Source organism: Amblyomma mixtum, chromosome 3 (assembly GCF_055824585.1).
Source record: "Amblyomma mixtum isolate Tamu chromosome 3, ASM5582458v1, whole genome shotgun sequence".
In the NCBI taxonomy this organism is placed as follows: domain Eukaryota; kingdom Metazoa; phylum Arthropoda; class Arachnida; order Ixodida; family Ixodidae; genus Amblyomma; species Amblyomma mixtum.
In genome coordinates this window covers 100,030,207-100,046,461 of record NC_143014.1, presented here as the reverse complement: position 1 = coordinate 100,046,461, position 16,255 = coordinate 100,030,207, and the positions used below count along the sequence as shown (strand labels likewise).

The following is a 16,255-nucleotide window of genomic DNA, read 5'->3' as shown; positions in this document are numbered from 1 at the left end:
TTAACAGTAAGCTACTAAAAAATGCCATTTCATTGTCTAGCCAGGTACTGCATCTAATTTTTGCGCAATCCTTAGATACCGGGGTTGTCCCCGACGATTGGAAAAAAGCTCAAATTACACCCATATTTAAAGCGGATGACCGCACGTGCCCTAACAACTATCGTCCCATTTCCCTCACTAGTATGCCGTCTAAACTACTTGAGCACATTATTTTTTCCAATCTTATGACCCACCTAGAATCAATGAACTTTTTCTATCCGAATCAACACGGCTTCCGCAAGCAGCTGTCATGTGAGACCCAGCTCGCCGAATTCACCCACGACATTCTACAATACTTAGATAACCTTGTCCAGATCGACGCTATCTTTCTCGACTTTTCAAAAGCATTTGATCGTGTTTCCCATAATCTTCTTCTTTTTAAGTTGTCATCGCTCGGCATTCCACAAACTTTGCTCTCCTGGCTAGAGCACTTCCTTAAAGGACGTAAGCAGTTCACCTGTGTTAATAACTGTCGCTCAGCTTTTACCGACGTAACATCCGGCGTACCTCAAGGTGCAGGCTTATCACCTCTTTTATTCCTCATCTACATCAATGACCTACCGATCAACATAAAATCCACGCTACGTTTATTCGCAGATGACTGCGTAATTTACAGCCCCATCCACGGCGCTAGTGCCATTGCCGCTCTTCAACAGGATCTAACCACTATCTCAGCGTGGTGTGACAAATGGCGCATGCCTCTTAATCTAAATAAATGCCAATCCATATCATTCTCCCGCAAAAACACAGTTATTGATAGCACTTACAACATAAAATCGGTCGCCGTCACCAGAACATCATCTTATAAATACCTAGGAGTACACATCACATCATCGCTGTCATGGACAACACACATTCAGACCATCTGTTCCAAAGCATCACGCACACTTGGTTTTCTCCGGCGCAATCTAAAATCTGCATCACCTGAAGTAAAAAAGTTGGCATATATAACATTCGTACGTCCTAAATTGGAGTACGCGTCATCTGTCTGGCATCCATCACAATCGTATCTCATCTCAGACCTTGAAGCCATTCAAAATCGCGCCGCCCGTTTCATTACATCGCAGTACTCAAGAAATACCAGCGTAACATTACTAAAACGATCCCTCGGCCTTCAAACACTAGCAACTCGCCGTGTTATTTCCCGTCTATGCCTCTTTCACTCTTTCTTTTATCGCTCACCAAGACATTTGTTGCTGCAGCCACCCCCACGTACGTCATCCCGCCTAAACCACAGTAACCCAAACGCACGCATTAAAACCCGCACCTCCGCAATGAGCAGTTCATTTTTTCCCGACGCCATAGTGCTCTGGAATGGCGTTCCCGACAACATAATAACATGCTCCGATCGCCGCCTTTTCCGCGAGAAACTGGCTAATCACTTCTCATAAACATATTCATACTGCGACACCGAAGTGCCAACTGTTCCTTGTTTTCTTTTTGTATGTTTATTTCTTGCTTTTAGTTTGTATATTATTGTAGCGCCCGTCTTTGTGTCCTCTTACTTTGTCCGTCGTTTTGTTTCGCGCTGTTCCCTCCCATGATATATTATTGTACTCTTTTTGTACCCCGTGTATTTTTCCCCCTTTCTTTTTTTTTGTGTTCTCTGCCACTACCCTCCAACCTGTATGTACGCCCCCCCCCCCCCCCCCCCCCTTATGTAATGCCTTCGGGCCTTTAAGGGACAAATAAATGAAATGAGTACTGTGTTCTATAAGGCTCTGCCCTGATCTGAAGTTCAAACGCCGTATTACGGCAATTTTTTTCTGGTTTTCTTCTGAAAATGTCTGCACCATCATGTAGCCGTATTCCATGCATTTTAACGCAATGCATGCTTAGTGAATTTAGCCGATGAACAGGGATCTCACGAATCGGAAATGATCGATAGAATATGAGCTTACGATGCTCTAAGTTAAGCAAATGAGTAAACGAACAAAGTAAATTAAATCACTGACATAGAAGTGCTTATCAGCAGTTGTGAAATAACGATGTACGTGTCCGTGCATTCAGGCACGCGTCTGAGCGCTACGCGTCTTCACGCTTTAATAACGTGAAGTTTTTACCTTTTTTTTTTCAGGCAGGGGGCCTTCATCATGAATTTCCGGAATGAAGGCTTGCGATAGAGTGAAGTTTGTTGACATGATTTGTTAGCTGGTCTTACACGCAGCTCACATGAGATCTCATGTCACCTTGAGACACGGGCAGTGGTTTCCTTACGGTACCACCCCCCCCTCCCCTTGTCTTCCTGAAGGCACCCCCTTAATTTGTAATGAACTTTATTTTTCACACGACGGAAAATTTTCATCTTTCTCATAAGCGTCAGAGTCATAAACATTGCTAGTCCTACACGACGCATCAACGACACAAATAAAAATGACTACTGCTTTTCCTCTACCAAATCCCATCGCATCAGGCACTAACCGCAAATCATTCCGGGAAAAACTAAAGGACCATTTTTCATGAGGGCAAAAAGTTTCCGCCATATTCACCTCGGCACTTTGAACAGCTGTTTGTTGTAACTTTTCTTTTTTATGTCATGCCTTTTGCACTGTATTTTTCTCTTCTATTGATTGTGTTAGATATATATATATATATATATATATATTTCTTGTTTCGATCCTATGCATTCCACTTAGCACTGTATACGCGTCACAGGATCGTTTAACTGTTACATATTGTTTTTTTTTTGTTATTGTTCTCTCTTATCCAATTATTCTTTCACTGTTTTGATATGTTCTTGTCACAAAAATCTTGATTTTGCTCCCCCCTTATGTAATAAATGAAATGAAATGAAGTGTTTGGCAGAACGGTGGCCCGATCTCTGACATGTGGCCGCGGCCACAGCTCGATCGGGAGCGCGCCGACCCTCAAAAGAGCGTTTGCGCTGCATAGTGTGCTACGTAGAAAATGATTTTGAGAGCCTAAAACCATTACCTTCAATGAAAAATGTGCAGTCCCGTTCGAAGAATTGCTCCTCGAAGTTACATTCAGACACAAGTGCAGATTTGTTAGTCAGATAGATGGTGGACAACTCGCATTTTCTGAGCAATCTGGCACAGGGCAAGAAAGCAATGAAAATTTAGGCCTCTTTATCTCCGGTTTGAAGCTGGTTATACGCTTCTTTTCTTCATTTTACAGCGCTGTGTCTGTTGCGAACTGCACTGCGCAAGAGCTGACAGAAACATAATAAAATAAAGTAGCTGCTGTCTCTTACCTTTAGCGTTTCATTGCCACATAGTGAATATCTCTTCAGCCGTGGTGTCTAGAGATAGTCAGCACCAAAAGTAACGTTGTGAGCCAAAATTAAGGTGAGCGAAAAGCCAAATGCATCCGCGACGAGTAGCAGACGATCCGCACCCGATCGCCGGGCGGAGAACCGCATTTCACTCCCGACCCTTCGGCTTATATATGGTGTGGCCATCCGCCAATAAAGCCAGTTGATAGTTAGCGCCTGGATATGTGAGTGTCTCCTTTCCTGTCCTTGTCTTTATTGGCGCTATAAACCCCTCTACATCACGCTGAAAGTTCGCCCAGCTAGGAAGTCACAACGAGACGAGCAGCCGTTTGCCAACGCGCCTTTAACGTGTCCGGCTAAAGTTATGGTTGCAAATGCTATTAAATCGCCTTGTTTCATGAATACAAAAAGAGATCAAGGCGGAAACTACGCTTGTATTCCTGAGATACGTTTTTGTACGCACGCGCGCCATCGTCTGCTGAAGCTCTTCGAGCTGAGAGTAGCAGACGACATGCCCATTCTAAAGCGATCGCAGCGCTACCAAGCGATCGCGTAGGTCCGCTCTGCACCCTGGCGCGCCAGGGCTGTTTTCCAACTGCTCCGATCTAAACAACGTTGGTTTTGCTTATGGTACAGTTGGTACAGTGTACTAGAACATTCCAGTTCACCATACCATAGCTATGGTGTACCTTGCCGGTCGGCAGACTGAGGAGCATGTTCTTTCCTCCATGCTGAGGAGGGAGCGCGCGACGCCAAGCGCCCAGCTTTCGCAAGCCAAGTGCTCGTGAAACCACTCTCTTCCCCGTTTTTCGCTCTCCCAGTCAGTCCTTTATATTTTGGTGCTGATATGTTTTAGTTCACGCGTCTGCGCGGGCTCTATGGCGCGGCCCGTGGCGCAAGCGAGGAGGTTGATCTACAGTCAGTTTGCCACGCTAGTCCGCGCATGCGCGCGCTGCTGGGCTAGATATTACCGCATGCTATCACGTGGCGGGATCACGGGGGAGGATCGACTCTCTCCTTTTCAGTATATTTTTATTTGTAAAGACTAGGCTTCAAGGCTATCGCAGGACGCGCCCTCCTCAGTTTTTTTTTCCTCCATGACTACTCATCTAGCCACCCATGTAGCGTTTCAGCACCGTAGGACCGTAGCATGGAGGAAGCACTCGTAGTTTCAGCTGTTTCTGCGGTGCATGTGTGCAGGCATGGAGGAAAAAAAAAATGAGAAGGGAGCTTTCGACGACAGCCTTGCGACCTAATCCTAAAAAGTGTAAAGAGGAAGACGCTTAGCAGACGGAGCAACAGAAGCGATGCGCGGCGCGAGGCGAGAAGACGACGATCGGCAGCTGAAGCAGCAGAACCGACGCGCGGCAAAAGCATCAACTGTTCCGGGACCGGACCTGCCCTTGCCCGCTCTAACCGGCCTTAACAACCAGTCATCTCTTGCCAATAAAGGCCGCTACATCTTGGTGGAGGTGCGGGATTCCGTCCTGGAGCTACGTAACCGTACCATCACTACCCCCATGCCTGCCAACGCCAACCAGCCAGCCAGCTCCTCTCCGGCACCCGTTGCTTGCCATGGTGCGCTCCGCCAGCGCGACCCTGCCGTCTTCAGCGGCACGGACGATCACGACGTGGAGGATTGGTTGTCCTCTTACGACAGGGTGAGCGCTCATAACCGTTGGGACGACACTATGAAACTCACCAACGTCATCTTCTACCTAACCGGCGTCGCCCACCTTTGGTTCCAAAACCACGAATCGGACTTCACCACCTGGACCGAATTTAAAACCAGCTTCACCGACATCTTCGGCCGTCCGGCAGTACGCAAACTTCGCGCCGAGCAGCGTCTTCGCGTTCGCGCACAGCAGAGTGGTGAATCCTACACCAGCTACATAGAAGATGTCATCAATCTCTGCAAGCGCGTCAATGCGTCAATGGCGGAGGCCGAAAAAGTTAAACACGTCCTGAAAGGAATCGAAGACGACGCTTTCAATATGCTTGTGGGCAAAAACGTCACATCTGTCACCGATATATTCGACCACTGCCAAAGCTACGACGAGCTCCGCCGACAGCGCGTTTTCACTCGGCAGCCCTCTGCACAGACAGACACAGTAACTAGCCTGAGCATGACGATAGAGGACAGCTCGCTACTGCTCCAGATCAAGCAGTTTGTCCGAGAGGAGGTTGCGCGGCAGCTTTCGCTTCTTCCTACCGTTCCGAGTCCATCTAACCTAACTCCGACACTCCAGCACGTGATCCGGGAGCAAGTGTCCGAGGCCCTGCCGCCGGTTTCCTCCCAGTCTCCTGTCGCTGCGCCACTAACCTACGCCGAAGCAGTCAGGCGTCCCCGGCCAGACACATTCGTGTCGTACCAACATCCACCGCAGTCGACCCCATTTCGTCCTGCCCGGCCACCACTGCAACGCTTCCGTCCATGGCGCACACCAGACAACCTACCCATTTGTTATGCCTGCGGCATTCCTGGCCACGTGATGCGTCACTGCCGCCGCCAAGTTTCGTCCCCTGCTGCGGATACCGACCCTCGAGGTTACGCCTACGCCCCTCCCCAGCCTTTTCACCGCACTTCGCCTTCTGAGCCCACTGGTTCCTCCGATTACAGCTCCTCTATTCGCCGCCGTTCTCCATCTCCGCGTCGCCGCTCGGTTTCCCCGATGCGCCGTCGTCCCTCTTCCCCTTCGGAAAACTAGTGCCCGCAGTTCCGGAGGCAAGAACTGCGTGCTCGTCGCCAAGCTCAAGACCTCGACTTTCTCCGGCCAATCTGATCACCGTTTCTGTGGAGGGCACCGATGCTTTCGCGCTTGTTGACACCGGTGCTGCTGTATCTGTACTCAGTGCAAAATTGTGCCGCCAGTTACGAAAAGTGATGACTCCGCTATCTGGTTTTATGCTTCGCGCCGCTAATTCGCAAATTATCGCGCCTTTGGGGGCCTGTACAGCTCGAGTTACTATTCAGGACGTTCTGTACGTTGTTGAATTCATCGTCTTCGCATCGCCGTCTCACGACGTCATCTTAGGCTGGGACTTTCTCTCGCGACATGAAGCTGTCATCGACTGCACTCGTTTCGAAGTCGCCCTTCTTCCATTCGGCGACGCATCGGTGAGCGCTTCCACTAACCCGTGCTCCAAGTTGATTGTGGCTGATGACGTCGTGATCCCGCCGTGCTCTGCTGTGCTCGTCTCTGTTCATTGCGACTCTGCATCCAACGGCCCTGTCATCTTCATCCCGTCCGACTCGTTCGCTTCTCGTCACTGTCTACCCCTGCCATTCGCCGTCCTTACCGTCTCAGCCGGCTGCAGCGCGTTGCCCCTGACGAATCCATTCCTGTGCCCCTCTAATCTTCTTCGCGGTGAATGCCTGGGACGTGTCCATCCTTTCGCCTCCATCGTCGCCTGGGACCCTTATGAGGATGACCCCTGCCGCATGCAAGTGTCTTCACTTATTTCTTCCCCATCGTCTCCTGATCCCGCTCCCGAAGCCGTCTTTGAGCGCCCAATCGACGCGAATCTTTCGCCATCGCAGAAGACCCAGCTTGAGGCCCTGCTAAATAAGTTTCGGTCATCGTTTGACTTCTCCAACCACCGTTTGGGCCGCACCTCAGCTGTTACCCATAGGATCGACACTGGCGCCCATACACCGTTGCGCCAACGCCCATATCGCGTCTCGGCCACCGAACGCCAAGTTATCGACGCCCAGGTAAATGACATGCTACAGAGGGGCGTCATACAACCATCGCACAGTCCTTGGGCTTCCCCCGTCGTCCTTGTCACCAAAAAAGATGGCTCTATCCGCTTTTGCGTTGAATACCGGCGCCTGAACAAAATTACCCGCAAAGACGTCTACCCGCTGCCCCGCATTGATGACGCACTTGACTGCTTGCAGGGAGCTGAATTCTTTTCTTCTTTAGATCTACGTTCGGGTTATTGGCAAGTCCCGATGGCCGACGCTGACCGCTCCAAGACAGCCTTTGTGACGCCTGACGGGCTCTATGAATTCAACGTCATGCCCTTCGGACTATGCAATGCCCCTGCCACTTTTGAGCGGATGATGGACACGATACTGCGCGGCCTGAAATGGAAAACATGCTTATGTTACTTGGACGATATCGTTGTTTTCTCCCCAGATTTCCAGACGCACCTCGTTCGCCTGGAGCAAGTTTTGGGATGCCTCGCGGCAGCCGGGCTTCAACTCAATTTAAAGAAATGTCGCTTCGCTGCTCGTCAGTTGACGATTTTGGGCCACGTCGTGTCGAAACAGGGTGTCCTTCCTGACCCAGCAAAGCTTCGTGCTGTCTCTGAGTTTCCGAAGCCCTCTACGATGAAGGAACTTCGCAGTTTCATCGGCTTATGTTCTTACTTCCGGCGCTTTATCCGAAATTTCGCTTGCATCATCGCACCTCTGACTGCACTTCTTCGTGGCAGTAGCGACCTATCAAGCTGGAGTCCTGCCTGTGACGACGCGTTCATCACGTTGCGCCGTCTACTTACCTCTCCGCCCATACTGCGCCACTTTGACCCTGCTTCTCCAACTGAAATCTACACAGATGCCAGTGGCGTTGGTATCGGTGCTGTTCTTGCTCAACGGAAACCGGGGTATGCGGAGTATGTTGTTGCATACGCGAGCCGCACCCTGACGAAGCCAGAGCAAAACTACTCAGTAACTGAAAAAGAGTGCTTGGCGATCGTTTGGGCGATCGGGAAATTTCGGCCTTACGTGTACGGCCGGCCTTTCGCGGTCGTCACGGACCACCATTCCCTATGTTGGCTGTCCTCCCTAAAAGACCCAAATGGCCGCCTCGCCCGATGGGCCTTACGCCTTCAAGAGTACGATATTCGTGTGATCTATCGCTCTGGCAGGAAGCATAACGACGCCGACGCTCTCTCTCGTTCACCTCTAGCCAATGAACGTGCCTCTCCTCCCGCCATCGACTGCGCCTCCTTGTCATTGGACGATATGCCCAACGAGCAGTCCAAGGACCCTTGGATCACTTCTCTCGTACGTTATCTTTCAGACCGTTCTGTCGTGCCGGTACCGCGCGCAATCCGCCGTCAGGCTGCCCACTTCACTGTTTATGATGGGATTTTGTACCGCCGAAATTACCTCTCTGATGGGCGCAAATGGCTCCTAGTGATCCCTGAACATTTACGCTCAGAAATATGCGCAGCCTTTCATAGCGACCCGCAAGCTGGTCACGGCGGTGCTTTTAAGACCTACAACCGGCTTCGCCTCCGCTATTACTGGCGCGGCATGTATAACTACGTACGAAAATTCGTCCGTTCCTGCCCCGATTGCCAGCGCCGCAAGCTCGCTCATCACCATTCGACCGGCCCTATGCAGCCTTTGTCTTGCCCATCCAGGCCATTTGACCGCGTTGGCATTGACCTGTATGGACCACTTCCCTACACTGCTGCAGGAAACCGCTGGGTCATCGTCGCTGTAGACCACCTGACTCGGTACGCCGAAACAGCCGCCCTCCCAGCTGCTACGGCGCGGGATGTTGCAGCCTTGCTCTTGCACCATTTCATACTTCGGCACGGAGCCCCGCGTGATCTGTTGAGCGACCGTGGGCGGGTGTTTCTGTCAGACGTAGTTTCATCTCTTCTGCAGCAATGCAACATTACTCGCCGCACCACTACTGCCTATCATCCCCAGACGAACGGCTTGACAGAACGTTTCAATCGAACATTAGGTGACATGTTGTCAATGTACGTCGCGGCAGACCATTCTAACTGGGACGTCGTCCTCCCCTTCGTCACATATGCCTACAACACCGCTACGCAGAGCACTACTGGTTTCTCACCATTCTTCCTTCTATACGGCCGTGAACCATCCTCGCCGCTCGACACTATTCTTCCGTACCATCCTGATTCGTCGGAATCCACAACCGTATCTGAAGCCTCCAGACACGCTGAATAGTGCCGCCAGCTCGCCCGGTCATTCACGTCTGACGACCAAGGGCGCCAGAAATACCGTTTCGACCACTCCCATGGCACAGACACTTTTCAGCCGCAATCCCTTGTTTGGCTCCGTGTGCCTTCTGCTGCCCCAGGTCTCTCTACCAAGTTGCTGCCAAAATACCACGGACCCTACCGTGTCCTTGAGCGCACTTCTCCCGTCACTTACATCGTTGAGCCCGTGACGCCATCACCCGATCTCCGACGACGTGGGCGCGAGACCGTTCACGTTTCGCGTTTGAAGCCGTATTACGACCCCTGCGTCCTGTTGACTCCCTAAATCGCCAGGATGGCTCTTTTTCCCGCGGGGGCAAATGTAAAGAGGAAGACGCTTAGCAGACGGAGCAACAGAAGCGATGCGCGGCGCGAGGCGAGAAGACGACGATCGGCAGCTGAAGCAGCAGAACCGACGCGCGGCAAAAGCATCAACTGTTCCGGGACCGGACCTGCCCTTGCCCGCTCTAACCGGCCTTAACAACCAGTCATCTCTTGCCAATAAAGGCCGCTACAAAAGTAAAAATATAGTAAAAAAAAGGCGGTCCTTTCGTGATTACACCACGTGATAGCGTGCGGTAACATCTAGCCTTGCTGCGCGCGCGCATGCGGGAATTAGCGCGGTGAACTGAACCGTAGATCAACCTCCTTGCTGTAAACGCCCGCGCCACGGGCCGCGCAGAAACACGAACTAAAACATACCAGCACCAAAATATAAAGGACTCACTGAGAGAGTGAAAAAACAGCTCTGCCTCTCCCGTAACCGAGAGTAGAGTAAGCATGAAATGCAGGGCGATGCAGAAGCGTACGTGGACACGACGAGACGCAGGCCTGACAAGAATGTATACTTGTCCACTGACCCCGGGGAGCCAGTTATGCGCACTTCCTTTCCTTAAAATTATCGCAGAGCGTAGAGAGAGAGAGAGAAACAACTTTATTGCCATAGATTGGCGGGATTTAGGGCAGGTGGGCTTGGTGTGGGAAAACGTTGTCAACGCCAACGGCAATGAACACAATGAACGCCGAGGGCCCATGTCTTCAGCGCCGCGTTTTTGGCACAAAGTTGTTAATGCCAGCAGCCCACATCTTTTTCTCATCACCCCACGTACCTATAAGCGCGATTCAGGCGTCCACTGACCCAGGAAGCAAGGTATGTGCACTTCCTTTCCTCAAATGGCCGCCGCGGTGGCTCAGTGGTTATGGTGCTCGGCTGCTGTCCCGAAAGACGCGGGTTGTCTTTCTCTAAGCGGCCTTCTCTCAAAGCCCCTAACAGATCACGTATGACTACGAAGTGTATTGTGGCATGTATGTGCTTTTTGCACGCGTTATTAGAAATCGGAAATTATAATTCCGTGCATTATAAAATGCACAGCTCGACTGATATCTTGATAAACATTGAGAAGACACTGGCAGCAGTATTTTTTGTGACTCGTTTGGAGAGCAACCAGCGCTTGTATGCCGGTCCCGTAGGAGGGCTTAGAGAGTCTCGTTAAATCTCGTTAAGTCTCGTACGGTGCCCGGATGTTCTCGTTTCAGAGCCCGGATGAGTGGAATTCAGTGCCCGGATGATGGCTCTCGGGGCCCTATTCTCGATATTCACATTCGCCTGTCGGCGCCATATTGCCTCTCTGATTGGCTGTCAGAAGTGTCAATCGCCGTCAATGGGCGTGTCAATCAGGGTCGGTTACGCGAGCACTTTTCGCGGTGACGTCGATTTGACGTGGCATTGAAAATGCATTTTCGTAGCGCTATTCTTGGTGCCCGGCTGGTACATATGTGTGATTGTGAAGGGAAAAGAAGCTACAAGCGGTCCGTGCGAGAGCACTTGCGCTCGACTTGCCAATTCGGAGAAAATAGCTGCACACCGGAAATGGCAACTTCCTAAAATCTGATTGGTTGGAACAATATCCCGTAAATCACGTGATAGGCACACATTTTGGAGTGATGTCAGAATGACGTTTCATCACGTTTACGTTGTGCCGCCATTGCAAAAAATGGCTGAAATTCGCCGCCATCATTTCGCCCGGCGAAAGGTACCCGAATCATGCAAATGAGTTAGTGAAATGCTGATTTATACGGCGTTAGGTAGCCGCATTTTAACGGGTATTTATTTCAAGACAAAACTAAGCTTACAAAAGTCTTGTTTTGATTGCACAATGTAATGATATCGCGTTGTAAGAGCTCATCTGAAATAAGCAACCCTCGAGAGCGTTAATAGTGAAAGCTTAAGCGTACAGCCGCATGGGGGCGCTAACTGCTCTCCCGTTGCAAACCCTTCGCTCGCGGTGAGAAATCATCCGTCCGTGCGGTTAGTGAAGCGCGAAAATTGCTCGAATGGCGGTGCCGGCGCTGCGATTTGCTGCTCCTTGCATTCATTCGTCGTTTGCTAAACCCTAGAAGTGGGAAAGGTGAGCGACTTTCGAGGTCACCGCGATGCTTTCGAGTTGTCTCTGACTAGACAGCTCGTCTGTGCAATCATCTGACGAGGCATATATGTGGTGGCTATGCAAGGATGCATTGCGGCGAGAAGCAGTGCCAAACTGTCGAGCTCTGAGGGACGATCGCCAGCTGTGAAACGTCGCTGAACGGATGGGCTTTGCCTCGCGTGATGAGCGGATGACACGAGAGGTGTTCGCGCGGCCGAGCAACAAACTCCAGGAATGTGTCGGGCTTCTCGACGAGACATATCCGTGTGTGTGTGTAGCGTCATTCTCATTCCTTTTGCATGCATGCTGCGAATCCGAAATTTTTATTCGGCATTTCGCGTTGCTTTTTTCATCATACTGTTTTCAGTTTTTGCACACGGCTAAAGTTGAGAAAACAAATTCCAGCATGCTAGTACGTTGGTCGATTTCTTTGTTTTTGGTGTTGATGAATGTGAAAGGCAGCATAGGTGAAATCAGCTGGAAGGCGTCGTTTCCTTAAGTGTGGGGGAAAAAAAAAAATGCGTGAAACTCTTAAAAGAATACTATACCCTGGCTTAAGCATTATTAGTGAAGCACACAAAAGTGATTTTGCTATTCAAGGTAAAATTTTCATAACAGTGTTACATCATCAGTTACACAGCAATCACGTGGAAATGACCGTAGGAGGGTGAAAAAAATCATCTCTCTTAGTGCGCGCGAAAAACAAACATGTATGACTCTTGTACATTTTATTTACAGGCGTGTTGTTCCTGCCGGTGAAGGTTCCAGCTCACACGAAGTCTGTGCGGGATCCATCCATGACCCGTTTGTGTGCAATCTCTCTTATGTGCTGCCCGCATGGAAATCGTCAAACTGGTGAGCACGCGCTTAGTGTGCGTGTAGTGGCAAGCATTAAGGAATAACATGTTTGCCTTTAGTAAGATTGCGTACGGCTAATGATATGTGATTGCATTTATATATAGTTTATTCAGTAAGCAAGAACAGTGTAAATAGAACCACATATGAAAATAATGTAAATTAATCATGTCTGTACTTTTCAGGTGACAGTGGAGATAGATGTGCGTGACACGCAGTGTTGTTCTGTGGTTTTGAATTTCTCTCAGTGACCACAATGTCAAGGTAGCCCCATTTCGATTGGTGCAAAATGCGAAAGCATGCATATACTAAAAAACTCAAGGTAGTCATAAACAGTTAAACTTGTGCCCTTGCTTGCAGTGCATTCTGTAGCGGTTTTCTTGAGTATAAAAAGACTGTAGTAATTATTTCTGTGCATCAGTTTGGGAAATCTGCCATCAAGTACCTTTAGCTATACAGGAACAGTTTGTTTTGATACTAATGATTGGTTTTGCAGTGAGCGTATTTTACATTTGTACGTAAAACTAGACTATTTTCTAACACAATGTCTAGCTCGTTGGGAGATTTCAGTGCACAGCATTGATTAGTGTGCAGGTGATGGTGTGCATCTTATGCAGATGTGGCAGACCACCCTCACCATGGGGTCTCATGTGCTCTGGAGCCAGGATACCAGATTCATGTTTGGTCACCTCCCAGCTGGTCTGGTTACCCAGCTGGGTGGCCATACCGGGCTCCTGAGGTGTCTGCAAAGGCCATGGTACAGCATGGTCAAGAGTCCTCTGCGAAGGTCACCACAGCTTGCATTGTGCAACCCAACACATTCATCCACACTCAGCTGCAGGACCCTGACACCACTGGCAAGTGGTGGTAATAGCAGGAGCACCAACATCTACAACAAGGAGGAGGACACAGCACCATTTGGATTCTGCCTGACAGACCGGAAGTGCATGATCAGCAGCTGCGTGCGGGAATTGCACTCACTGCCACGGTTTTCACGTGTAGCTATGCCACAAGTAATCAGTGTACATTTGCTCTGCTTCAAGTTTGATGGCATACTGCTAGGAAGCCGGTGAAGTCTTCATCATTTTGGTGTTCTTCATTAAGCTGGACCATATTGGTGGTATGCATGACAGTAGAAATCAGTTTTGTCTGGTGCTGCAGTTTTTTGTGAGTCAGGAAGTGTCACAAGTGTTTTCAACCTACCGTCTGCCAACTTGCTGAGTGCGTGCTTCAACATATGCTTTGGTGATTGTGAAGAAGTGCTTTCCTTCATGTGGTGCCTCCCTATGTGTTCTGCTTGTACACAACGCACATTTTATTTGGTCCTTAAGTTCAGTGAAAGACAGGAAGCCACCAAAATGTTTTCCTTCTAGCATCAGGGTGTTCACTGCACATGCGTTCACCAGTGCTTTTCTGTTTGCTTTGGTGTTTGTTGAGAGCTAGCAGTCCACAACATCCTCAACATACAGCATGGTTGCTGTGTCTCTAGTCATTTGCAACATCTCTTCTTCAGAGTGCAACACGTCTTGTGTAGCACTGTTTGTGTGATAAGATTGCAACATGCTTTGTCTCATGGCATCTGGTTGCCTCTGTGTGCTTGCTTTCGACTGCCTCTTTCACATGCTGCTTCTAGTTATACAGCAGTGAACTATTTTTCCTGAAGGAAAAGTCACGTAATTGTTTCGTGGTCATTTTCTCAGATGAAAATGCAAAGCCTGGCCAGCGCTCTGACACGTGTACCCATTCCCATCTTCTAGCTCAAATTTGTACCTGTGACGAAAACCTAGAAATTGTACATTAATTCAGTTGAAGGTAAATGGAGGCATAAATTATGCAGCTGGACGTAATTTGTGTTTCAATAATAAAGCTCCAAATGGCATTTTGTAGCTGGAACGGTATGATCCGGTTCAATAATTCTACTGGAAATGGATCATAATAGTCGTAGTAGTAGTAGTAAACTTTGTTGATCTTTCTGGGTTACTCAGGCGGTCTTCCCAGGTTTGGGATTTTTTTCTCTTTCCAGGATTTGCGGTCTGTGTTGTTTTTCTGCATGCATTGGAAGATCACTGCCCACCTGTCCTCCCAGTGAAACTCTGTTAGATCCCATTTTCATTGACATGTTCCCTTGCGTTTTGCTTCATGCAAATTGGGGATGCTGTTTGGTCATTTTATGAAAAATCCTAGACAACCTGCTCACCCCCTGAACCCTTAGTGTGACTGGACCATATCAGTGTACGTGCTGCCATTTTTCTGTTTAGCAAAGGCGACTGCTGGCTACTTAAGTTTGCAAACTAGGCAACACTAATGTGCATGTACACCACTGTCAAACGGTTATGAAAGATGAGTCTGTCCCAAAAAAATTCTTATCTCTGTAGACGAGACATATTCGCTAATGTGTATTGTTGCACTAGGTAATGATTCGCAGTTAGGCTGCATAATGAATTCTAGGATGCATGAAGTTCAGTGATGGAAATAAATTATTTTGCCAATAATGGCTTCCACAAACTTTTCACTCTGCATGTAAAAGACACCACTTTTTTTGAGCAAATTGCAACACCTAAGAGGCAATGCAACTTGTCTCGCTCCCCAAAAATGTAGGGGCACACTTAAGCTCAGCATTCATGGGTATCACACAACAGTGTTCATGGCTCCCTGCAGCGGTTTCTCTTCACACACACAGTCACTGTTCTTCATTCATGTTCACACATTTATCAGAGTTGCCTCAGCACAGGTTCCCAATTCTTGTCTTTGAGCTCTTCCACACTGCAGTTCACCTATGTAATGTTATTGTAATTAGTTTCTCACTAATTGGCACATCTCTAGTTCACTGCAGTAATTACATTGCTAGGCTTCAAATTAAGCCAACAGCACCCACACATCACTCCCCCCCCCCCCCCTTTGTACCTCAGCAAAGTCAATGTGCCTACACGGTCTAGTTGGTAGCGTGCCTGGCTGGCGATCCAGGGGTCATGGGTTTCAAGGCAGAAAGAAATTTATTAATTTTCTGTACGTAAAATCTATTATTTTATAAAGTGAAGTAGTTTCAGACGTGTGCTGACGTTTGATTCAGATTACAAATCCTCTTTTCAGTGACTTTCACTGTGGACATCCACGCGTGAAGCTTGTCTTTTGACGCAATGCCGGCTGGATAACACTGGGTTTTCTGCTGAATGGCAGCCTCTCTCCTTGACAGTGGTGTGTGCAGGCTTTCCGTACCTTTCTTTTCTGGCTGCACATGGCACCCAATAACTTCTTAGCACTAATTGCGATGCCATCACATACCATACAGCACTAATAATATTACCTGGTGGTAGTCGGAAAAAAAAATTATTCTTATAGTGTGAAAAAAGAATAGCAGCCTGTTTCCACCTGACTTGGTTTGGTTTCATACTTCTGCTAGAACTTTCAGAGAAATTAGCCAGCAAAGCTGTACAAGACGGTAATTTTTCAGGGAGCTTAAATTTTATGCACAGGCACTTGCAATGACTCCAATTTCATCAACATTTTGCAACCTGTTCTATCATTATATTGGTGGTGAATAGCTTCTGTTCATTTATTTAACACTCTCCTCGTGGAAACTCTGAATCAGACTTGCTTACCATTTTTCAAGCTGCCTTAATCATGCTCAAAAAAACAATTTACCCTCCATGTGCACACACCACTAGGCATTTTAAGTGTTCTGTTTTTTTTTTTTTTCATGCAGTGGAGTGTAATACATACATAGAGGGGAGAA

The 16,255-nt window shown here is 48.7% G+C and overlaps 2 protein-coding genes across 3 annotated transcripts in view; one reads left to right on the top strand and one right to left on the bottom strand.

Moving 5' to 3' along the window:
* Nucleotides 1-3,414, bottom strand: part of LOC149351143 (uncharacterized) — a 56,538-nt gene extending 53,124 nt beyond the window's left edge. For both annotated transcript variants that reach the window (XM_089580418.1, XM_089580420.1), the window contains exon 1: nt 3,254-3,414. The gene's annotated coding sequence lies outside the window, so the exon portion shown is untranslated. The remainder of the gene's footprint in view (nt 1-3,253) is intronic.
* Nucleotides 3,415-11,602: 8,188 nt separating this feature from the next.
* Nucleotides 11,603-16,255, top strand: LOC149351142 (uncharacterized). The gene is made up of 3 exons (XM_089580417.1): nt 11,603-11,933; nt 12,406-12,522; nt 13,140-16,255. Exons 1-3 carry the CDS (start codon nt 11,831-11,833, stop codon nt 13,391-13,393), a joined length of 474 nt encoding a protein of 157 aa, XP_089436543.1. The 5' UTR covers nt 11,603-11,830; the 3' UTR covers nt 13,394-16,255.

Excerpts from the sequence above, each read along its gene's own strand:
- LOC149351142 (XM_089580417.1), top strand. The coding sequence starts at position 11,831 with ATGGGCTTTGCCTCGCGTGATGAGCGGATGACACGAGAGGTGTTCGCG. Across the intron at positions 11,934-12,405 it reads TCTCGACGAGACATATCCGT|GCGTGTTGTTCCTGCCGGTG; the intron begins GTGTGTGTGTAG and ends TTTTATTTACAG. Across the intron at positions 12,523-13,139 it reads GCATGGAAATCGTCAAACTG|ATGTGGCAGACCACCCTCAC; the intron begins GTGAGCACGCGC and ends CATCTTATGCAG.